A 23911-nucleotide genomic window follows, 5' to 3' on the forward strand; every position below is an offset into this window, starting at 1 on the left:
CAGTCTACAAAAGAGAGATTATTTCATTATGTTTGTAAAAACAGTATAAGTTGACGAGACCACCTTAACCCCAATGATTGTAACTAACCATAGCTATTAATGAAAGTTTATCATTCTGATAAAAAAAAAAAAGTGTAAGTTGAGATACAACAGTACTCTCAGTAATGCAGAAATGAAGTTATGGTTAGGCTATTTCAGTACGCACCACAACTGGACTCCTAACGTTATGAATACCATCAGACCAAACCAGTGACGAAGAAATTAGTGATCCACCTATCAAACCTTTTCCAACAACAGCCACATCAAAGCTCTTCTCCTCATTCAAGGACTTGAAGGATAGAAATTCAGGCACAACTTTGATATCCACGTCTTTGGAACTTTGGAAGATGGTGGCATTGTAAGTAGAGTTTGCAAGGCCAACATTTTTAACTGTTCTATGAAAGTTAATCGTAAAAGGTTTCTTCGGTGTAATGTTTGCTGCTGCCATTGAAGGGTAGTTAAGATCCTTTGGTGATCCTTTGTCAGAGCCTGTAGGGCAAGTGCTGTTATCTCCTGATATCAGTCTCACTTTGGCTTCATCATAGTCCATGCAAAGTAGGTTTATGAAATCTTCTTTAGAAGTTTCATAAACAAGCCCGGGATCTATAGCTTTTACAGGATTGACATGTCCAGATCCATAAGCAAACTCAGCAGGTGCATTGTTGGTATTATTCATTGGCCAAGCTGCAGGCATGAGAAAGATTTGGACATATGGGATAGTTAAAATTCAAAATGAGTGTTTCACTCGAGAAACTATTGTAAAAAGTACTGTTATATGACAATACCAGTAGTCATAAGAGATGATTTTATAGCTGATGGAGACCAATCGGGATAGAATGATTTAACATACGCAGCAACAGCAGCAGCATGAGGGCAAGACATGGAGGTTCCAGATAATATATGGTACTTTACATGCCTCTTGTCTTCGGGGCTCTCTGAAATTGAGGCAATAGTCGAATATGCAGCCAAAATGTCTACACCAGGCGCAGTTATATCTGGCTGAATCACATTAAAGCATGAAGTAAGAAAAATTGTTAATATCATGCATATATATGAAGAATAAGGATCTACCTTTATAATGTCAGGTGTAATTGGATTCGGTCCACGTGAAGAGAAGGAAGCGACAATTGGTGCAGCCGGGTCATTTATGACTTCACTTCTTAATATGTTTGCTAGAGGATCTCTATGAACAAGAGGCACAGTCAATCATTATAGGAAAACATCATGAGACAATCAGATTATGATCAAGTATCCAAATGAATCCTTACCTAGTGGAGTTCATGTAAAACTTGACTGCATTATAGTTTTCATAGCTTAAAGCTATTGCAGGTAATGAGACAACATTAGAAAAATCACCAGTTCCGTCATTATTTAAAATAGAACCTAGTGCACCAGCTTTATGAGCCACAAAATCTGCTTCAGCGAATGCATCACATAGCACAATCTTTCCCTTAACTGAATCGCTGTCAAGGCAATCTTCATCACATAACCTGAGGTGCAAGAAATCAGTACTTTAGCGTATTATTGTTTCCTTTACAATATTGTTAACATATAAATTGACTTGGGGTGGAAGCATCACCCAGCTTGGGAGTCCGAGCATTCATGACGTGAAGCATCTTTTCCATATATCAGAGGAAAACTTGATCCATTTAATGTGAAAGTGTTCACGGAAGTCCCCTGTGTGTATGCAAAGACAATTAGCAATTTCAACAGAAAATTAATCTAAAATAAGTATGCTGTGAAATTTTTATGTAAAAGATAGAGGAAGTCAGAGACACGTACGACTAGTATGCTTCCATTTCCAAGAACAACCTTGTCAATGATCCGACGATCAATGCTACTTGCTGCAACTGTAAGTGTCCAAGGTGCTGCACTTGACACAGTATCGCCTGCAGGACCTTCATTGCCAGCAGAGTTGGAGGTTAGTATCCCTTTTGCCATGGCATGAAAAGAACCAATTGCAATAGGATCCTTGTAAAATTCAGATCGAAGATCTGTTCCGATGGAAAGTGTAATGATGTCAACTCCATCAGCAATGGCATCATCGAAAGCAGCCAACACATCGTGTCCACTACAGAACGAATCCAAATCACATACTTGATATGCTGCAATTCTTGCAGAGGGAACTCCTCCTCTTGCAGTTCCTTGTGCTAGTCCGTAAAAGCTAACACCCTTCACAACATTCCCTGCTGCTGTTGAAGCAGTGTGGCTTCCATGACCAACTTCATCTCTTGCAGACTGCAGTGATGAGTAATACCGAGCTCCAATGAGTTTGCTGCAAAATTTACAGTCCATATTATTGATAATCTCCTTTTAGTGATTATTTACACCAGCAATATGTAGTGATGAAAGTTATTTACATACTTGTTGCAAGTGAAATTCTTGCCTCCATTGCAAGCACCTTTCCACTTTTTAGGAGCCAGACCAAAGCCTTCGTCTTGAAAGCTCTCTGATTCAGGCCAAATTCCACTATCAATAACACCAATAATTACATCACTTTCGATAGTAGCATTTCGGTTGATACACTCATGGAATCCCATAAAATCCCAAGATCTTGTTGTTTGGAGTTTGAATTTTGTGCTCTGAAAGATGGAGACTACTTCCTTAATGTCTGCATTGTACAGTTTGTAAACATGATAAATATTCATATGTACCAAACCATATTGCTCCTTTAGTTATAATCGTAAATGTCTAGGAGCACTCACTAGCAAGTTTTTCTCTTTCCTGGTCAGTCAGATTGGCAGCAAATCCATTGAAACTCCTTTTGTAGCTTCTGATCAGGTAATTTTCGAGAGAACCTCTGCAGAGAACGACAGAAACAAGATAACACCTAAAAAATCTTTTGACTCGGAAGGACAAAAAAGGGTAACCTTAAATATTCAGATCATCAGATGTAGAAACTATGTACCTTCCCTGGACAACTTTCTGTAATATACCAAGGTGGTGAGACGATGGTGAGTACACCGTATTAGGAAGTGACCCTAAGTATACAATGTGAACCTGCAACATCAAACGGCATTATCTACATGTTATTTTAGGATTGGATGATAAAGTCATGTCACAAGTCTGCAACCAATAAAGATGAACTCCTACCTTCCTATCTTCATCATTGGCTTTGCACAATAAGCTCAAACTGAGTATGAGAATGAGGAAAGCATAAGAAAGTAAAAAATCTCCATGCTTGGCCATTGTTGAATGCTCAGAAAAATAAAATAGGCAAAGACAACTTTATACTGGGACTATGACACAAAATCTAACATCTGCAAAGCATCAGATTATGTATCCATTCTTTTTAATTTTCATTTATGGAATTAAATATAGCTATATATTTGGCTCATAACTATAATTCAGAGTATCCATATGATATGATGAGCCTTCCATATATGTAGTAATTATTTATGAGACCTGCTTGGGATCAGTTGGCAGTACTTTTGTCCCTAATGTATAACTTTTGACCTTGTAAAAGCCTGGTTCAAAAGCTAGTAAACTCACTCCCATGAAAAATATAAATCATCCCACCAGAAAGAGATTATTTAAGGACAACATTACATATAGAGGCAACACCATTATAACAATTTTTAAAAGCAAAACACCTATAGGAGTGTGTAAGAACATGTTTTGAGATTTAGAGTTGCACTAACCACTTCTGATTGTTTCATGTGAAGTATATGCTCAAATATTTGCTTTCTCTTTGATTATTTCCAACTATAGATTACTTCTCAAGCAAATCATATCGCTAGAGTGACAAAAGTTAACGGCACTTACTTGTTGCAAGTGAAATTGAAGCCGCCCATACAAGCACATTTCCACTTCTTAGGAGGAGGACCAAAAATTTCGTCATTGAAGCTTTCTGATTCAGGCCAAATTCCAGAGTCAATCACATCCACAATAATATCACTCTCGACATTGCCTCGTCTATCAATTTTCTCAGTGAAACCCATGAAGTCCCAAGATCTTCTTGTTTGAAGTTGTAATGCTGTGCTCGGGAAGACAGATACTACTTCCTTCATATCTGCAGTGCATCCACACAGTTTATAAATATGATAAATTTTCCAGCAAGCATGTGTATTAATCCTTTCTAATGACAAAAGGAACTGTCATGAAGCAGTCACTAGGAAGTTTCTCTCTTTCCTGATCTGTGAGCTTGGCAGCAAATCCATTAAAATTTCTTTGTAACTTCTTATCATGAAATTTTCAGGAGAACTGCTTATGACCAAAAATATGAAAAATAATACTAAAGGTTTAAATAGACTACCTGCTATGGACAACAGTCTGTAGCATACCATGGTGATGAGAAAATGGAGAGTACTCCTTATACGGAAGTGACCCCATGTACACAATATGGACCTGCATAATCATTGCATCATAGTCAAGTAGTAAAGTATACCATGCAATAATAAGGCTTACAGGGTTCAAAATTGCATTTTCTTTACAATTTCATAAATGCAGCAAAATAGAAGAGGATGGTTTGCCGCAAAGTTGATTCTTACCTTTCTGTCTTCATAAAAGGCTTTACAGACTGAGCTCATGATCACAGTGAGTATTAGAATGAGGAAAGCACAAGAAAGAAAGAAGAGCTCCATGCTTAGCCATCGTTGATTCTTCAATGGTCAAGTTATGGGGGTGAGTGCTTTAAAAAGACAATTAAGGATAAGAGATTGGTATCGGCAATAAGGATTGGGAATTAAAGCTGATGTAGACATTTAAGTCCTTACAAGTTGTGTGAACTGAAGATAAGAGATTGAGATTTAGGGGGGTGTATTCATTTAAGAGTCTACAAGATTTTTTTGTATTTTGAAAATCTATGGGTATTCAATTGAGATTTTAAACAATCCTTTAAAATCTTGATGTATTCAATTAAGATTTAAAATTATCCATTCAAATCTGCAGATATTCAAAAGTATACGGATTTTTAAGGATTTCATTAAATGCTGGATTTTGAAGGATTTTATAGTGCTTTTTATACTTATCAAAACTCAAAAACAATCCAACCATTTTTCAAGAGATTTTGATGGATTCTTTCTCACTCAAAAAATGAAGAAGCTCTCCACCAAACAAAAAAAAAAGAAGAAAAAGAAGAACAAGAACAAGAAGCAACTCTCAATAGGTGGCACTCATCTAATTAAGCTCACTTTCAATGGTATTGTTAAGATGATACATACACACATGTTTCTTTTTTTTGTCACTGATCTAGCATTATAGTTGGATCCATACATCCATTGCTTTTAAAGAAGAAAAAAAAAATAACCTACCAAAAACATCATAAGAACTTGTAAAATCTAAACAAATACTAGTAAATCAATCCATTAGAATCAATCAGAGTCCATATAGAATTTAAACAATCCGTGGATTAAGTAAATCCATGGATTATAAAAACTCAAACAAAATCTTTTAAAATCTGAATTGAATACACCCCCCTTAGCATTAATTACGGACCATAACATTAGAATTTAGCAAACCACACATAAGCCCTTGATAAAAAATGAATTCACAAATACATCCTTACAAGTTGATTTAGAGTTTTATAAGGATAAAATTTTACACATAAGGACAAGTCTTGTTGTCATGTGTCAATAAGACATTTACAATTCTAACATTCATGTATGGATAACTAAATATTAATTATCTATACTATTATTAAGAGAAGAGACTTTGTTAGCTAAAATTGAAAATTTTGACAGATTTAACCCTGAAAGATTAAAAAACTTTGAGAATAAATAAAATTACTAGGATAAATAGGACAATTATAAAATAGATTTTTATTAAGAAAATTAAAAAGAAATGATTCCACAACCCCACTTTTCTCTCCCACTATTTTCTCTCTGCAATCATTACCACTGAATCTATTCTTTCTGCAATAACTACCCACTTTTCTATTTTTTTTTTAACAACGAAATTTTTTTCGTACACATGCAGAGCATGTGATTGCAGACTAGTACTGTTATTAAGAGAAGAGGCTTTGTTAGCCAAAACTGAAAATTTTGACAGATTTAACCTTGAAAGATTAAAAAACTTTGAGAATAAATTAAATCACAAGGATAAATAGGACAATTATAAAATAGATTTTTATTAAAAAAATTAAAAATAAATGATTCCACAACCCCCACTCCACTTTTCTCTCCCACTATTTTCTCTCTGCAATAACTATCACTGAATCTATTTCTTCTGCAATAACTACCCACTTTGTTTTCTTTTTTTTTTTCAACAACAAAAATTTTTCATACGAGCATGTGACTGCAGACTAGTTTTCTTTAATTCAAACTCTTTTTTGTTCAAATCCTGCTACTGCACTCGCTGCACTCATACTCGTCAAGTTCTGCTACTATACTTGTATTCGTGTTCTGCTACTGCACTCATCATCGTCTAATCCTGCTACTGCACTCGCTACACTCATACTCATCTAGTTCTGCTACTGCACTCGTACTCGTCCAATTCTGCTACTGCACTCGTACTCGTCCAATTCTGCTACTGCATTCGTCCTCCTCCAATTCTACTACTGCACACGAAATGTTTAGACTTTGAGCTCATGTAAAACCTCCACAAAGCCATAAACCAAAAGCAAACCAGAAAACTAGTATATAAGCACTGCAAATTGAACTTTCAATTCCACAAAGCCAAACACACCCCAACTAAACTCTGAAATTGACCAATTTATACACAATGATACATAAACTGCAAGCAAATCAAGCCATTGCTAAATGTATGCAACAAATTAAGAAACGACGCCATAAGAGCACCGCCATGAACCTGAAGAGCAGGAACTGCAAGAACGACATAAAGTGCTACGCTTGGAGAAATTGCGGAGAATGGGCAAGGAGTTGGATGGTTTGGGTTCGGAAGCGCTGTCTAAAGTTGCAGAGATCTAGGTCGAGAGAAGAGCAGGCTATGCACGAGAATGAGATTCTGCGCAGAAGGATCTGAGGGAGAGCACCACCATGAGACCGCCGGAGACGCGACTCTTCTGGCTGTATGCAACAAATCAAGCTATTTCGATGGCGCCGAGGCGGGAGAGTATGGAAGCGGTGACGTCCTCCGGGAGCTCCAGCCAGTTCCGGTAGGTTCGAGTTTGGCGCCGGTAGGTTTGGTTGGAGGATTTGCCCATTGATGATGAGGCAAGGGTTTTGCTAACTCCAAATTAGGGATTATGGGTGCATTTGGGGGGGCTTTTTTGCTCCCCCGCTTATAAGCACCTGAAGGTGATCCGTTTGGTAAACCTACTTTTGCCTGGCTTTTCCCAGAAGCCAGTGCTTCTTTGGTCGAAAAGCAGAAGCAGGCAGCTGCTTTTCTCACTATAGTTTAATGAAATTTTCGAAATACCGGGATATATCCTCTCTTCCTTTCAGCAATTACACCACAATGCCATCTTTTCGCTTCGATAAGGGTTTCAAATCCAATCTCCGATATGAGTACTTCTCCTAGTTTCAAGGGTGGCAGAGGCAAGCCCAAGGCCACCATATCCGTCTCCAGGTCCTCCAAGACCGGCCTCCAATTTCACGTCGGCCGTATCACTCTCTTCCTCAAATCAGGCAAGTACGCCAAGCGAGTCGGCTGTCCTCAAGTATCTCGCCGCTGAGGTTTGTCCTTAATCTCGCCTTCAACAAAATTTTTTATTTTTAAGGTGTTCTGGGGTTGATAGAGTACTGTTGGGAGGCAATCAAGGGATATGGGTTTTGGTTCTTAACGCTAGTTTTGATCTTTATTTTTTTTTTTTTGGGTTTGGGTTAGGACCAATTGCGCCAAAATCATTTGGCCTAATTTCTCTCATTCTATCACACTCAGCCATTGTAATGGCCATTGATCTGATTGAGTGGTTTTGGTTGTTTGTTTTTCCGTGAAACTAAAGGAAAAGAAAACGAAATTGAATTAGATATAGAACGAACCCGCTGCATTCCTTGGTGTCCCCATATCCAGATCGATCAATGTGTCTTAGCTCTGAAGCTGCAATTTCTTCTGAGAAGAAAAAGAAGGGGAAGGGAGGCTCTTCTAGGAAAGCTAATCCCATTCCTGACTATGTCCATGTACACGAATTCGTGTTTGTCCTCTCGGAGAAACTTGTGTGCTCTTTCGAAGGTCATTTGGATGCTGTACTGGACCTATCATGGTCCAGAGATCAGGTCAGTTTTAACCTAATCTTTGCCATCTAATGATCCTGCATTTAAAGCTGAAATGTAGTGGTTTTTTATAGTAAATTAAGTTAGAAGCTGGCCTTATGAGAATTTCAATTATGATTAAATGTATATGCATGTTCTTTTATATGATAAGGAGTTGGGTTAATTTTGATCTGATATGCAGCTATTGCTTTCATCTTCAATGGACAAAACTGTTAGATTATGGGATATGGTGACCAAGAGTTGTTTAAAAATGTTTGCCCACAATGATTATGGTAAGAAGCATCTATACATACATAGTGCAGAAGGTACGAGTCTTTCATACATAGTATATTCACTGGACAACCCTGCAGAACTTTATTCTAGTTTTAATATATTCATAGAGACAGTCTATAATAAGGCTCATCATGTTTCATAATTCAGATTGTAAATTAAGTCAAGAAGGCCAGATTGATATTAAAAACAAGATAGGATTGGTTTTGGATCTCACATTTTGGTCTTGTCCTTTTCACAGAGAACTTGATTTTGACTGCAGACCATAAAACAGTTAAACTTGCGGATTTTGGCTTAGTAAGAGAGGAGTCATTAACAGAAATGATGACTGCTGAAACTGGGACAAACCGGTGGATAGCTCCTAAAGTACTGCATTTTATGATTCAAAAGTTAAACATATGTTAATGATACGTCTTGTAAGCGGTCTTTTATATCAGAAAACTAATTATGGTTGGTGGCAGCTTTATAGCACAGTTACATTAAGACATGGAGAGAAGAAGCATTACAATCATAAGGTGGATGCTTATAGCAGCTTTGCAATTGTATTGTGGGAACTCATTCAGAACAAGCTGCCCTTTGAAGACATGTCAAATCTGCAAGCAGCATATGCAGCTGCTTTTAAGGTAACGACATAATTTTATTCATAACGAAGTGTCTTCTTTGGCATCAAAATCTGAGGTCATAAACGTTGTTTCAGAATGTGAGGCCAAGTGCAGAAGACCTGCCAGAGGATTTGGCTTTGATAGTAACCTCATGTTGGAAAGAGGATCCAAATGATCGGCCCAACTTTAGCCAAATTATACAGATGCTCATGCATTATCTCTTTACTATTTCACCGTCAAAACCCGCAATCCCCCAACGGATATTCAGATCTGATAATGCTATACTGCCACCAGAGTGTCCCAGTACTAGTTCTTTGATGGCTACACACAATGAAACGAGCGAAACCCCTAAAGTAGACATGGAAGAGAAGTCCAAAGGTTTTTTTCTTGTGCTTTAACATGTGTTGTTGATACTCAAATAAACCAGAATGCCAAGCCTCTATGTGGTCTGCAGTCTGCGGGCTATGTGGGATATATAATGCTTTGGCCTACTGCATAGCTTGCAGATGCTCATGCATTTTCAGGTCTCTTTGTACAAGTTTTATGGCTGCATGATTTACTTGTGTTGGCTGTTTGCAGTTAAGTGTCAGCATTGATGTTCTTGGGAAAGATACATATCATTTTCAGCCTCACCAGAGAGAAGAATAGAATTATCCTAGGTATATTCAGAAGGGAGACATTGGATTAATGTTGCAAGAGTTTTAGGGTTCTTATTTTAATTATAAATTTTGGACTGATTGGTTGTAAACAAGAAATTGAGGAATTTTTGGTGAAATATGATATGATTTTTGATATATTTGCATAGAGGTGTTGATGAATGGTTCATGTTTGTGATCGGATGATTCTGTTTTTACTAAATCATGAACCTAATGATCAACCAAAAAATTAAGGCAAAAAAAATCTTTCATGTCTAAATTGGTCATTCTACAAAAAAAAGCACAAGCTACTTTAAAGTTTACCAAACACTTTACCACTGCTTTTGTCACTGACAATACTTATAAAAAGTCAGTTTACCAAACACTTAGCTGCTTTGCTTTTCAGCCACTTATTCTCAGAAATAAGCAGAAGCCAGCTTTTCTGAAAAGCCTAGCCATTCCAAACATAGCCTATATAAAATGGAGGGACTGTAAGTTGAGGATTTTTGAGAAGAGAAAATAAAAGAGACGATTAGACTACCTTTTGACAATGGCATAGCAGTCATTTTAACAAAAAATTGTATTAGTTTGTAATTACGCACGAAATCTCAAATATTAGGTCTACTTCATTCTCCTTGGGCCTGAGCTTTGTGTTCTTATTTGTATAAATCTAATACAAGATGAATTTTTTTTTTTTTTTAATTTGGTCTGTTACTTGTATGTAATTTTCTAATTAGAATTTTGTAAGAATACAAAGAGATAAAAAGTAACAGTCTTATGTTGAGAGATTCTTACATTAAGCAAACGTACCACGTGGCGGTGGGGCAGCCTAATCAAAATTCAGAAAATTTTAAATGTGTTCCGAAACTATCTTTACTTATTAAAATGAAATACCTAAAACACGCCTTGCATGTTCACTGATTGGCAGCCCTACCAACCACGTAATACGTTTGTCATACGTAAGAATTCATCGTCTTATGTTTTCTTTGGGAGTAAAAGATGTTTAAGGATATGAGAATTCAAGAGAGATTAATGAGAGAATTGTGTGTTCCACTATTGATAATAGGATCCCTATATATAGGGATTACAAAGTACATATTCTTATGATACAAGGAAAACTAATCTGAATAGGACTAGGAATTCTAGAACCTTCTCTCCTGCTACAATCAAAGAACTAATCCTAGTTTGACAAGGCACACTAAATGTCAACATTCTTCAACACTCCCCCTTGTGCCGCTCAAACTTGGTGGTGACGCTTTAATCATTGCCTCGTTAAAAACCTTGCTCGAGTGAAAAACCCTGTTGGACAAAAAACTACCTCGAGGAGGAGAAAAAGAGTACAACACGTCCTTCACTTTTCGAGATCGAACATGTAGACATCATACCTCCCCCTGATGTCGACATCTCCCCCTGATTGCTATGATCATGGGAGTTCGGATAACTTTCTCAATCTGATGCTCTTCACATGTTTCTCAAAGGTGGATTTAGGTAACTACTTAGTGAATAAGTCTGCTACATTATCCTTTGATCATATTTGATTCACTTCAATCTTTAGAAGTGTATGTTGTTGCTGATAATAAAAGAACTTAGGCAATATATGCTTGGTGTTGTCGCCCTTGATGAAACCTAACTTCATTTGTTTAATACAAGCTGCATTATCCTCATAAATGCATGTAGGTTCATCTGTGGTAGACTTCAAACCACAAGTTCCTCGAATATGTCCAACTATGGACCTTAACCATATGCATTCTTGCATATTCATTTAGAGCAATAATCTCTGCATGATTCGAGGAAGTAGCAACAAGGGTCTATTTTGTAGACCTCCAAGATATCACAATGCTTCACATGGTAAAGACATAACCCGTTTGGGAGCGACCTTTGTGAGGGTCAGAGAGATACCCTGCATCAGCAAAACCCATCAAAACATCACCATCGTTTTGATGGAGGGGAGGAGGAGAACGCCGGCCACCATGGACGGCGGCGGCGCAAGAGGAGGCGACATGGTCGGTGACCATTTCATGGACGGCGCCACTTTGGCTAATGAGATCCGATCTCATTCTTCCATCATTCCTTTTCTCTCTGTAGGGATAAAACAAGCCCATATCGATCATACCATTTAAGTATCGAAAAATTGTCTTTACACCAATTCAATAGCATCGCGTTGGGGCATGGCTACATCAAGCTAACAAGTTCATAACAAATGAGATGTTCAGTCTTGTATTGTGTTAAGTACAATAATGCGCCTATTGCACTTAGGTAAGGCACTTCTGCTAATTAACACGTCTTCGTCATCATCCCTGGGAAGAAACGTATCCCACTTAGGGTCAAGACTACAAACGGCCATGGGAGTGCATCTTGACTTTATCAAAATGCCAAAACATTCATTGACACGGTATACAAGTTCTAAATCTGGACAAAATTACCGTGTTCTCCCAAGGTCCTTCATCTCAAATTCGGATTTCAGGTGTTCAGCGGTTTCCCTTAACTCTCAAGAGTTCCAATTATGTTTATCAACATAAACCGCAACAATTGCAAATCCGGAACTTGTCATGGAAACGTGCGGGCATAGTTCATCATATCCCTTCCCAATTAAGTAGTCACTTTAGTGAGCGTTTCAACTTCATTGCAAACGCGCTCCGTGATCTAGAGCCACTTGATTTGGGTAAATGAAGTCTACAAGAACCTTCATTATATTCTGTATCTAGATCCTCATAAAGATATGTAGTGACCACATTCGTAAGCTTCATGTTCAGTTATTCGGAAACTACCAAACTGACAAGGTAGTGGAGTGCAATGACATCCATTACTAAAGAATATGTCTTCTCGTAGTCGATTCTAGGGCATTTTGTGAGAAGCTTTGCGCCATAAGACGAGATTACCATATCTTTTTCTCATCACGCTATCTAACGAAGACCTATTATTGTTAACAGGTTTTATGTTAGGAGGTGTTGTGTGAGACCCCGAATTTTAAAGTTAGTCAAATTTTGTTTTTGAGGTCGGAAATGGAAAGTAGAGGTCGCCACGAGTTTGCAGCATTTTTTGGTGAATTTTTCGGGTTCCCGAGCTATTTTTGAAGTTTAATTGGAAATTATATTAACTGGCGATGTGGCGTGTCATTATTGGTCGATAGGCTTGACTTGGAGACCAAATAGCAGCAGCCAAACGTGTCTTGCATGTGCAAGATCAGATTGACATGTGTCAAATGGTGGCATCATATCTTTGTGTGCTTGACAAGTGGCATAAGCTTGTTGGTGTTTGATTTAGAAGTTGACAAGTGGCACCAAACCAACCATTCATGTCTTGACATGTGGTAGTTCTCTTCAATAAATAGGAACTCAACCACCCCATTCTTCCGTACCAATTTCGAAGAGATTTCTCTCTCTGCTTTCTCTCTCTAATTTCTCTCTCTAGCTTTCTCTCTCTAAAATTTCAGCAGATCATAACCTTTGATCCATAACTCCGATTCAGGATCCGCGAAAAGATACGGATTCTTCTTGATGTCATCTTTCTATCCATGGAGGTTTGAGTTAGATCCAACGGTGATTTCTAGAAGGCTAGTTCTAGGAAGCTCGGTTTACGATGGGTATTCTAGGAGGTGATTCGTATTGTCGAGGTGAGTGGGTTTGTGTAATATGTTTCAAATATTCTTATTTTCTACAAAAATGGTGGAAAAGCATGATTTTATCTATTTTCGAAATATCTCTCTATTTTCAAGTGAAGCATGTCTATTTGCGAAATATGCAGAGTTTATACATATTATGTGTTGGATCCATTGTTTGACTAGTCATGGAACATGTGAACTTCTTGATTGATTATGACGAAGTAAGGATGTGTCACACGGTGGTATATGGCTAGAGAAGGCCATTAGGGTGCTCGTGGTGGTCACTAAATTGAAGTATAATGAATAAGAAGGGATGATGCGATGTGATAAATTGCTGTGAATTGATATGTATAAGATATACTACTTTATAGCGTGTGTAAAATGACATGGCTTTACTAGCATATTACATGATCTACTCACTGAGCGCGTGGTTTTGCTCACCCACCCATCTCTAATACCTTTTGCAGAGAAGTACTTAGGTTTTGACGAGCCGAAGTAGGTTGGACGAGCCTAGAAGGAAGATTTTATTTACATTCTGCTTTGTAACACTCACACATCAGATTCGGGGTCAGGTGGTTAAATTCCACAGACACCGGGTCCGATATGTGACAGAATGGCATATCAGGCTCGAAATATTTTTCCTCTTCGTTAGTGAATCCAATTCAACCTGGATAGCATCTTTCCTTTTAGGCCAATTTCTTCTATGTTGATATTCTTCAACGGAGCAAGGTTCGATGTCATTGGTCTCAATAATCCCACATCCTCATGTACACTAGTGTAGTTTGTAGAGATCTATATATTCTCAGGAATTGGTTCTAACATTGAGGCGTCCCCCAACGATGTCTCTTGGACATAACCACAATCCAGAATATTCTCATGAGATGGATTTTGAGTATCAATGATCAATAGATCAAGTTGTGTCAAACTCGCACTCTTCCTATGGCGAGAATCCATCGAACCTATGGGTCTCCTACACTCTCTAGCGGAACCCATGGCCTATGACGCCATTATGCCGCCTATGACGCCATTATGCCACCTTATGGCGTCACAATACCACCATCCATGGTGGTGGTGCCGTGCCCATCTCCTTTGGGTGGCGCCATGTCCTCTTGTGGGCACATCAATCCTTGAGGCATTTTTGCAGCAGGTTTATGTGATCTCATCACTCTTAGGGAATCAAGATGAGACATAGTGGGGACAGACCACGATAATTCCTGTCGTTTCTGTTGAACGTTGACGTTCTAATCTCCCCCTAACGACGGGAAGACTGTCTCATCAAAGTGATAATCGGCAAATCTAGCGGTAAAGAAATCACATTGTAGACACCAAAAATTTAATGAAAATAAAATTCATTAAATAATTCGGTCACCACTTGAAATTATGACCGAACAAATTTAGCCAGCATGTGGGTCCCGCAAATTGTCCACGTGGCTTGTGAGTCAGCAAAATCACGCAGACTCAGAGAATGACACTTGACAATACATGAAAGGCTCGACGGCAATAAATGAATTTGCTCCGGCTAAATCAATTGATATTAAAGCGGATCAATCAAATTAATTGATTCCGAATAAAATCAAGCATTAAATCTCGTCTGCTGATTAGATATCAATTTATTTAAATTGATAATCAAGACAAAAATCAGCCATCAAATTAATTGTCTAATTCCTTAATAGTCGTAATTAAATCAGTTAATTAAAGCTGATTGATTTGATTATGCTATTAATAAAATACAATTAAAATCAGCCATCAAATTAATTGGCTAATTCCTTAATAGTCATGATTAAATCAGTTAATTAAAGCTGATTGATTTGATTATGCTATTAATGAAATACAATTAAAATCAGCCATCAAATTGATTGGATAATTCCTTAATAATCGTGATTAAATCAGTTAATTAGGGCTGATTGATTTGATTACGTAATTAAGGAAAATACAATTAATTACGTGTCATCAAGGCATTCCAAATTGAGAGAGGCGCTGACACTATAAATAGCCCCTCTCAAATCAAGAGAAGGACTGGAGCGGAAGGAGAGAAAAATCACTCCCAAAGTTCATAAGTCTTCAAGCGCGTGAAGAGCCTTCAAGCTGCCAAATAGCTGGTTCATCACCAACCTCAAGTCAAAGCACTCGTCACGTCTCAACCCTCGTGGCCATCATACGACTCAAGATCAAGCGTCAATCGCCCTTGAGTCAAGTACACCATCGAGGACGACGACAGACAGAGGGACGCAAGCAGACGGAAGAAACCTCTCCAAAGCTCAGAAGTCTCCCAAGCTCGTGAAGAACCATCAAGCTGCCAAATAGCCGGTCTCTTCACCTCGCCGACTTCAGACAAGCAGGGGAAATCACCTACAAGCTCGGAAGTCGTCAAACACGCGGAGGATCAACAAGCACCAAACACATGTGCCGATTCATCCACCATCAAAAGCCATACTCGCCACGTGACACCGCTCGTGGTTCAAATCTGAACAAGTTCAAGCCTCTATAGCCCTTGATCATCCGTCGTCTTCAAGTCATCAACAAAGCAAAACTTCTTCCAAGTTCTTCATCAAGCTCGTGGAGAATCAACAAGCACCAAACACACGTGCCGGTTCATCCCGTACCAAAGCCGAAGAACACTCATCACGTGACACAACTCGTAGCCTAAATCCTATCAAGATCAAGCTTCTACAGCCCTTGGTCAATCGTCTTCCTCAAATCGTCAACATAGCAAGAAGCTCACACTACAACCGTTCGATTCAAGATCAAGTGCTCGCCACCCTTGGATCAAATCAACATCAGAGATCGAATCAGAGGAGAATTTTGTGAAAGAGCATCTACAGAGATTGTAACCCGCAAATTCATTAATAAAAATATATTATTTTGTACACGTGTCCTTCTTCCATTCGTTGCAGGATTTTTCGTGTTTACACACCTGTCAAGGGTTCTACATAGCGGACTTATAGTTGGAGATTTATATCCAACACAAATATATATATATATATATATATATATATATATATATATATATATATGCATTCGTTGTAATGACCCATTTTGATGCGCTGTGGCGGCGCGCTTGGCACATAAATCACACACTCAAATATGCGTAAGTACGAGATATTAGACTCGCACCCAGTCACTAGCTGTAACGCAAATAAAGGTTGAATGGCTATGGGTCGTAGACGAATTTGCATAGCTGCATGTGATATTGCATAACCCCAATTAGAAATATTGGTGCGTATTTACCAATGTCCGGGCTACCATCATAGTCGTTTAATGGTGGCTTTTCCACTAGACCATTGGGGTGTGTACATGAGAATATGATGTATAATATCAATCCCCAATGATATGCAATAGTCATCGAAAATTTTTGATGTAAACTATCTAGCATTATCAAGTCTAATGGACTGAATGGGATGATCCGGGTAGTAAACCCATAGCCATATGATCTGGGCTAGGAGTTTATCATAAGCAGCATGACGAGTGGACGATAGCGTGACACATGACCAGCGTGCCCGCACATCAACCAACACCATAAAATATCTAAGCAGTTTGCAAGTTGGTTGAATAGATCCACAGAATCCCTTGGATTCTATGTAAGAATGGAATTATTTCCTTAGTATCCTTTGCATAGGATGGTCTCAATCCTAAAGAACAGGCTTTACAGAATAAAAGATAGGCTTTAGAAGCAACCAATGAGGATTTTGGTTGAGCCATAAAGTCACAATTGACTTTAGAGGTAGAAAGAGGAGGTGAGTTAGGGTTCTTGGCATCAAAGCCAAGTGATGGCAGCAGGGGGTAGGCGGCGCCAGCCATTGGTGGCCGGTCTAGCATGGTGGCGGCGCCGTGAGGCACAGGGGCGTGCCATGCTTCTCCTCGAATCAATTTTTGATTCTTACTTCTCTTCGTTATGAAGAATGGATGTCCGTGTGAAGTCTTTAGTATTACGGATCATATCATGACCTGGGTGTCCCAAACGGTCATGTCAAAGCCTATATGTGTCGGTATCTCAAAGGTCTTATGACGTCATTGGACATAATTACTCGAATAGTGGTTACATATAACCTACTAGCGTGACACATAAGTTTCTCTAAGACTCGTATATGTCCATAGTCATTAGAGGTGAGGCAAATGAACTCTTGTCCATTCTCACAATGTGTTTCCACATGAAAACCATTGGCTCTTATATCTTTGAAATAATAAAGTTCGAATTTAAGATATGTCCAAGACATGAAATAGAATAATCAATACTTTATTAATAATAGCCAATGATTACATCAAAGTTTCCGAGCCTTAATGCTACCAAGAAATCGATTTTCAAGAAATTTGGATTAGACCGAAACAATGATGTTTGTATGGTCAAAATCGATGCTTACAAACGCTCTTAATCCGAAGTCTACGAGCGTGAATCCCTATGATTCTGCTTTTATATAATCGAATCCACGTTACAGAAAGGTGGGATGTAGAGAAAGGAGGTTGCAAGTCCCTGAAGAAAAAGAAGATAAAATTAAAGTGCGGAAAGCAGGAACTTTAATGAAAATACTTACTTGGATTTCTTTTCTTGTTCTTCTTCTTGGTCTTGATCTTGAACTTGAAGATGATGTAGGAGGAGGAGGACTTGCGGCGATGGAAGTGGTGCGCACGGCCAAGGATGGTGCGCATGGGTTCCTAGGGTTTTGGGGCGGTTCTAGGGTTTGGTGTTGCGCAGCAGGATGCTTTGCAGAAAATTTTTGGCTTCTGATTTCAGGGTTAGGGCTCGTGCTGATAACGTGTTTAAGGAATTGAGTGTTCCACTATTGATAATAGGAGCCCTATATATAGGGATTACAAAGTACATATTCTTATGATACAAGGAAAACTAATCCGAATATGACTAGGAATTCTAGAACCTTCTCTCTTATTACAATCAAAGAACTAATCTTAGTTTGACAAGGCACATTAAATGTCAACATTCTTCAACAAAAGTTAATATCTGCCAGCTACAAGAAAAACCTATAATTAGGTGCTCTAACTAATATTTCCACCAGAAGAGTAATTTGAAGCTTTGAAAACAGAAACTTTTACTTTCCCCAAGTACAGATAAGTTGCACTTGTTTTTTCCTTTATTATTATCACAGAGTTGTCCATTATATCTGAAAGCTCAAAAAAAGTTCCACAACTTTTCTAAATTTAAATCTCTTCACTCATGCTCTAGGCACGGTGTACACAACAATCGGACTTCTAACGCCATGAGTACCATCAGACCAAACCAGTGAAGCAGATGCTCGTGATTCAAAAGGCAAATTGCTTCCAGAAACAGTCACATTAAAAGTCTTCTCCTCATTCAAGGACTTGAAGGATAGGACTTCCGGCACCACTTTAATCTCGAGTTTGGAATTGGGGGAGATTTTGGCTACATAAGTGGAGTTTGCATTGCCAACATTTTTAACTCTTCTATTAAATGTAACTGTAAATGGTTGCATTGCGGTAACTTTAGCTCCCATCGAAGGGTAATTATGATCCTTCGGAGATCCCTTGTCAGGACCTGTAGGGCATGTGCTGTTATCTCCTGATACAAGTCTAACTCTGCTTTCATCATAGCTGATGCACAGCAACTTTATGTAATCTTCTTTGGAAGCATCATACACAAGCCCGGGGTCAATAGCTTTTAATGGATTGATATGGCCTGATCCATAAGCGAATTCACCAGTGGAAACATTGCTGCTGGGATCATTCATGGGCCAAGCTACAAGCCAAAAAGATTTGGTAGATTGATTATGAAAATGTGTATAAGAAATAGCTGCTGAATCAAGAAACATACAGCAACGCATGCATTTACCAAATAAACTACTAATCATATATGCTCATGCACAGAATAGCTATTATGAAGACAATACCAGTAGTCATAATAGATGATTTGATGGCCGCGGGAGACCAATCAGGGTGGAAGGTTTTAACATAGGTAGCTACACCAGCAGCATGGGGGCAAGCCATGGAGGTTCCAGATTGTATATTGTACTTAACACGCCTCATATCTCCAGGAGTGGTTGAGATAGGAGCAGACGAAAATGCAGCCAGAATTTCTATCCCTGGGGCACTTATATCTGGCTGAAACACAGTAGGAGAAAAACTGTTCAGGGAAAAATGAAAATGAAAGCCTATTATGTAGTACAGAACTGTAGGTGAACCTTGAAACATATACCTTGATAATATCAGGTAAAATTAAATTCGGTCCACGTGCAGAGAATGAAGCAACAGCAGGTGCAGCAGGATTTTTTATGACTTCACTTTTTAATATGTTCACGTGAGGATCTCTATAAAATAAGAGAGGCATTATATCATTTATACAAAGTAATTGTAAACATCATGAGAAAATAACCTTTGTATCCAAAATAATCTCAACCTGGTGGAATTCATGTAGGACATGACTACATTATAGTTTTCGTTGTTTATAGTCGTGCCAGCTAATGGGAGAACATAAGAGGCGTCATCAACAGCTCGAAAATTGGGTAAAATTGAACCCAGTGCACCAGATTGAAATGCTTCAAGAAGTCCATATTTATCACATAGCACGACCTTTCCCTTCACTAGACTACTGTCCAGGCAACCTTGTTCACAACCTCTGCAAAGAAACAAATCAGTTCTCTAGCATCCTATTATTTCCTTTATTTCACAGTTAAAATGAAATGGGCACAGTAATTACCCCGCACTTGTTTCTCTGCAATTCTTTGAAGCATTTTTTCCATGTATCAGAGGAAAACTTGTACCATTTAATGTGAAAGAGTTCACAGAATTCCCCTGTTTCCATTAGAAAGGACGGGACAGAAAATCAGAATAAAAAATATAAATAAAAGTTTATTTTGAGGATAGAGGAAGTTGATACTTACCATTACTGTCCTTCCATTTCCAAGGATAACCTTGTCAATGATCCGACGGTCCATGCTACTTGCTGCAACTGTAAGCACCCAAGGTGCTACACTTGATACAGTAGCACCGGAAGGTCCATTGTTGCCCGCAGCATGTGAGGTTAGTATCCCTTTCTCCATTGCGTGAAAAGTACCAATTGCAAGAGGATCCACATGGAATTCTCGTATCATACTAAATGCAACTGAAGCTGTAATAATATCGACTCCATCAGCAATTGCATCGTCAAAAGCAGCCAAGGTATCATGTGCACTACACAAGGTGCCCGGAGTACAGACTTTGTATGCTGCAATTCTTGCAGAGGGAACTCCTCCTCTTGCAGTACCTTGTGCTAGTCCATAAAAGCTTACATCTCTTACAGCATTTCCTGCTGCCGTTGAGGCAGTGTGGGTTCCGTGACCTGTGTCATCCCTTGCAGACTCTGTTGATGAGTAATACCGAGCTCCAATAAGCTTGCTGCAAAAAAAAATTATAAAAATTGATCAGGTATTACAAGCAAAACCACTATAGATATTATGAAAAGCTAGCTGATACATATAGGTGCATAACTGCATATGTTACAAAGTTAGAAAAGAATTAAAATTTTTCTTTGATAGAAAAGTCTATAATATATAAGGAACAATTTGGTGTATGCACATTTTCAATCTCCCATTATCTTTGATTAAACATGTTCGCCAACTGATGTAAATTTGTGTGTTCTCTTTTTTTTTTTCTCTTATTATTTCTTGGTGATTTTTGCTATGTGATTGTGTGGATCAGCAACAGATAACAAAACTAGAGAGCATTTGTACGAGCAACTACAATCACTAGAGTGCTGAGAGAGAGAGAGAGAGAGCATACTTGTTGCAAGTAAAATTTTTGCCCCCTTCACAAGCACCTTTCCACTTCTTGGGTGGAGGACCAAAACCTTCATCCTTAAAACTCTCAGATTCAGGCCAAATTCCACTGTCAATGACACCCACAATAATATCACTCTCAACTGTGGCATTTCGACCAATTTTCTCATTGAATCCCATGAAGTCCCAAGATCTTGTTGTTTGAACTTGCAATGTTCTGCTTGGAAAGACAGAGACTACTTCCTTCATTTCTGCAGTGCACAGTTTATAAACATGATAAGTTCTCAAACCAAACGGCATTACCTCTTCAAAATAGTATATAATAAAGTGTCTCGGATCACTCACTAGAAAGTTTTTCTCTTTCCTGGTCAGTGAGTCTGGCAGCAAATCCATTGAAACTCCTTTTGTAACTTCTTACCAAAACATTTTCAGGAGAACTGAGAGAGAGGAATGAGACATAAGAATTGGCTGATGACCAAGAAGACAGAAATAATGACAGTCAAAACCTAGATAGACAACCTGTCCTGGACAACTCTCTGTAGAATACTAAGATGGTGAGATGACGGCGAGTACAACCCATCAGAAAGTGACCCCAAGTACACAATATAGACCTGCATCATCATCATCATAAATGTACTCACAGTCAAGAGAAAAAAAGAAAAAAACAATTACAACTGCTCAAAGAATTCGTCATGAAATGAGATCTTCCTTCTAAAATAGCAGATTGAATAGCCTAGTAAAAGAGAACATGATTGTTTGCATTTCCTTACCTTTCTATCGTCGTAAGTGGCTCTGCATAACAAACTCAGAGTGAGGATGAGAATTGACAAGGTGTGATAAAAGAGAAGAGCTCCATGCTTAGCCATTGTCAAATGACTCAAATTCACAAACACTTTAGAGGCGAATCAGGGGTACTTAAACTGAAACAAAGGATGCAGTGTAACTCATCAGTGCCACTAAGCATCCACAATTTCTTTCCTTCCTTTCAAATGTGTTTTCGGAAGTACAGCTAATTTACAGAAATGATTGCTGTGACAATTATGAATTCAGGGTACGTTATGCACCTTCTGTATATTTCAACACTGAAGAGACTACAGCTGGACTTAGCTACTCTGGAACCATATGCATTAATGACAAAAGAACAAATTATTCCACCAAACCGCTTACTAACTCAGCCAGCCAGCACTATGCCAAACGAATCCATTTTTGCAAAATGTGGTATCATTGGTTTCCATATGTGCTTCTTTGCAATAAGAAAGTGTTGAATATGATTTTCATTGAGTTTGTTTGTACAACTTATACAGCTTATAGAGCAGCAAATATGCTACTGTTACATAGAGAGAATTAAGTGCATTTACAACAAATATACAGCAGATCCTACGCTGATGTTATTACAGCAGTTACAGAACAAATCAGAAATGGAAGACTAGGTTATGGCTTTGATTGTAGCCAATGATTTATTCTCTCTAACACCCCCCTTCAAACTGGGCGGCTCGGGACGCACAAGTTTGGTACATAGGAGATTATGGCGCTGCTTGTGAAGTGGTTTAGTAAGAAGATCAGCTGGTTGATCGACAAAAGAGACAAAGTGAACCTGATGACTCCCAAGTGCTACCTTTTCACGAACAAAGTGATAATCTAACTCGATGTGCTTGGTGCGAGCGTGGAAGACCGGATTAGAAGCCATGTATGTGGCACTTAGGTTATCACAGTAAAGCAGAATAGGGTACTGAATATGGACACCAAGTTCATATAGTAAGAAGCCTAACCAAGTTGTCTCGGCACTGGAATGAGCAAGAGATCGATATTCAGATTCTGCACTGGAGCGAGCAATGGTAGGTTGCTTTTTGGAACACCAAGAGACAAGGGTATTGCCAAGGTAAATGAGATAGCCGGAAGTGGAACGGCGAGATTCTGGGCAACCGGCCAAATCGGCATCAGAGTAAGCAGAAAGGTGGGCAGGTTAGCGTTGAGGACTAAAATAAAGACCATGGCCTAGTGTGCCTTGACATAGCGGAGAATACGTTTGGCTGCAATGAGATGCGGAGCACGAGGTTGACTCATGAATTGTGACACAGAATTGACCGCAAAGGCAATGTCAGGGCGTGTAATGGTTAGGTACTGCAAGGAGCCAACCATCTCACGAAAGACAGTTGGATTTTCAAGAAGGTCCCCATCATGTGTGGTGAGAACAGCCTTTGCCGACATTGGGGTGCTCATTGGTTGACTGAGTAACAGATCATGCTTCTCTAAAATATCATGAGCATACTTGAGTTGATTGATGTGAAGGCCATGGGAATGAGACTTGACCTGTAAACCAAGGAAATAGTGAAGGGGACCAAGATCCTTAATGTCAAATCCATGGCCTAAGGCATCAATAAAACTTTGGAGAAGCCGATCACTGCTGCCCGTAACAATAATCTCATCAACATAGAGTAAAAAGAAAATTGTATGCAGTCCATGTTGATAGATGAATAAAGATGAGTCGGCTTTACTATGTCGAAAACCAACAGAAAGCATAAAAGAACTCATGCGTTGAAACCAAGCACGGGGTGCTTGTTTGAGGCCATAAAGTGCCTTGTGAAGCTTACAGACATAAGAGGGGCGAGAGGGGTCGACGAAGCCAGGAGGTTGGGTCATGTAAACGTCTTCCTAAAGATAGCCATGGAGGAATGCATTTTTGACATCCAGCTGACGGAGAGGCCAACCCCTAGACACAGCAACACAGAGAATGGTTCGAATGGTGGCAGGCTTGATAACAGGACTATAGGTTTCACCATAGTCGATCCCGTGCTGTTGATGGAATCCTTTGGCAACAAGTCGGGCCTTGTAACGCTCGATTGAGCCATCCGAGTTTCGCTTAATGAGGAACACCCATTTGCAGCCCACAATATGGTGAGATTGAGAGGGAGGAACAAGGGACCATGTATGG

At 38.9% G+C, this 23911-nt stretch overlaps 3 protein-coding genes across 7 annotated transcripts; 1 reads left to right on the top strand and 2 right to left on the bottom strand.

Moving 5' to 3' along the window:
- Positions 1 to 27: 27 nt before the first annotated feature.
- On the bottom strand, positions 28 to 4724 carry LOC133733066 (subtilisin-like protease SBT4.3). Of its 2 annotated transcripts, XM_062160675.1 has the most exons (13): positions 4530 to 4724; positions 4295 to 4386; positions 3805 to 4051; positions 3133 to 3172; positions 2948 to 3039; positions 2745 to 2839; positions 2404 to 2650; positions 1822 to 2314; positions 1619 to 1716; positions 1308 to 1529; positions 1111 to 1222; positions 825 to 1038; positions 28 to 723 (listed from the first exon to the last, which is right to left on the bottom strand). In XM_062160675.1, exons 1-13 carry the CDS (start codon positions 4541 to 4543, stop codon positions 185 to 187), a joined length of 2505 nt encoding a protein of 834 aa, XP_062016659.1. In that variant the 5' UTR covers positions 4544 to 4724; the 3' UTR covers positions 28 to 184. The 2 variants fall into 2 exon arrangements, with proteins under 2 accessions (XP_062016659.1, XP_062016660.1); XM_062160676.1 differs by lacking the exons at positions 3133 to 3172; positions 4295 to 4386; positions 4530 to 4724 and having other exon boundaries at positions 3805 to 3975.
- A 1416-nt stretch (positions 4725 to 6140) lies between these two features.
- Positions 6141 to 9816, top strand: LOC133728055 (serine/threonine-protein kinase STY17-like). Of its 3 annotated transcripts, XM_062155478.1 has the most exons (7): positions 6141 to 7613; positions 7883 to 8153; positions 8332 to 8422; positions 8662 to 8786; positions 8882 to 9043; positions 9118 to 9400; positions 9602 to 9816. In XM_062155478.1, exons 2-7 carry the CDS (start codon positions 7959 to 7961, stop codon positions 9616 to 9618), a joined length of 873 nt encoding a protein of 290 aa, XP_062011462.1. In that variant the 5' UTR covers positions 6141 to 7613; positions 7883 to 7958; the 3' UTR covers positions 9619 to 9816. The 3 variants fall into 3 exon arrangements, with proteins under 3 accessions (XP_062011462.1, XP_062011461.1, XP_062011463.1); XM_062155477.1 differs by having other exon boundaries at positions 6147 to 7613; positions 9118 to 9816; XM_062155479.1 differs by having other exon boundaries at positions 6149 to 7613; positions 8683 to 8786; positions 9118 to 9816.
- Positions 9817 to 18423: 8607 nt separating this feature from the next.
- On the bottom strand, positions 18424 to 21845 carry LOC133734318 (subtilisin-like protease SBT4.6). 2 transcript variants are annotated; one of them, XM_062161949.1, is made up of 10 exons: positions 21750 to 21845; positions 21499 to 21590; positions 21325 to 21416; positions 20984 to 21230; positions 20107 to 20599; positions 19930 to 20017; positions 19623 to 19839; positions 19422 to 19533; positions 19117 to 19327; positions 18424 to 18965 (listed from the first exon to the last, which is right to left on the bottom strand). In XM_062161949.1, the coding sequence occupies exons 1-10, from the start codon at positions 21843 to 21845 to the stop codon at positions 18424 to 18426; spliced, it is 2190 nt and encodes a 729-aa protein (XP_062017933.1). The 2 variants fall into 2 exon arrangements, with proteins under 2 accessions (XP_062017933.1, XP_062017932.1); XM_062161948.1 differs by having other exon boundaries at positions 19623 to 19841; positions 19923 to 20017.
- Positions 21846 to 23911: the final 2066 nt, after the last annotated feature.

Source organism: Rosa rugosa, chromosome 2 (assembly GCF_958449725.1).
Source record: "Rosa rugosa chromosome 2, drRosRugo1.1, whole genome shotgun sequence".
NCBI classification, from domain to species: Eukaryota; Viridiplantae; Streptophyta; class Magnoliopsida; order Rosales; family Rosaceae; genus Rosa; species Rosa rugosa.

What these genes read in the sequence shown, in the direction of transcription:
- LOC133733066 (XM_062160675.1), bottom strand. An exon ending in TGCTCGGACTCCCAAGCTGG is followed by an intron (nt 1,530 to 1,618) that starts GTGATGCTTCCA and finishes CTTGCACCTCAG; the next exon opens with GTTATGTGATGAAGATTGCC. An exon ending in TTACACCTGACATTATAAAG is followed by an intron (nt 1,039 to 1,110) that starts GTAGATCCTTAT and finishes AATGTGATTCAG; the next exon opens with CCAGATATAACTGCGCCTGG.
- LOC133728055 (XM_062155477.1), top strand. Translation starts at nt 7,959, where the DNA reads ATGTGTCTTAGCTCTGAAGCTGCAATTTCTTCTGAGAAGAAAAAGAAG. An exon ending in GTTTGCCCACAATGATTATG is followed by an intron (nt 8,423 to 8,661) that starts GTAAGAAGCATC and finishes TCCTTTTCACAG; the next exon opens with AGAACTTGATTTTGACTGCA. An exon ending in CATATGCAGCTGCTTTTAAG is followed by an intron (nt 9,044 to 9,117) that starts GTAACGACATAA and finishes ACGTTGTTTCAG; the next exon opens with AATGTGAGGCCAAGTGCAGA.
- LOC133734318 (XM_062161948.1), bottom strand. Translation starts at nt 21,845, where the DNA reads ATGGCTAAGCATGGAGCTCTTCTCTTTTATCACACCTTGTCAATTCTC. An exon ending in TGCAGAGAAACAAGTGCGGG is followed by an intron (nt 19,842 to 19,922) that starts GTAATTACTGTG and finishes GTTTCTTTGCAG; the next exon opens with AGGTTGTGAACAAGGTTGCC. An exon ending in TTTTACCTGATATTATCAAG is followed by an intron (nt 19,328 to 19,421) that starts GTATATGTTTCA and finishes ACTGTGTTTCAG; the next exon opens with CCAGATATAAGTGCCCCAGG.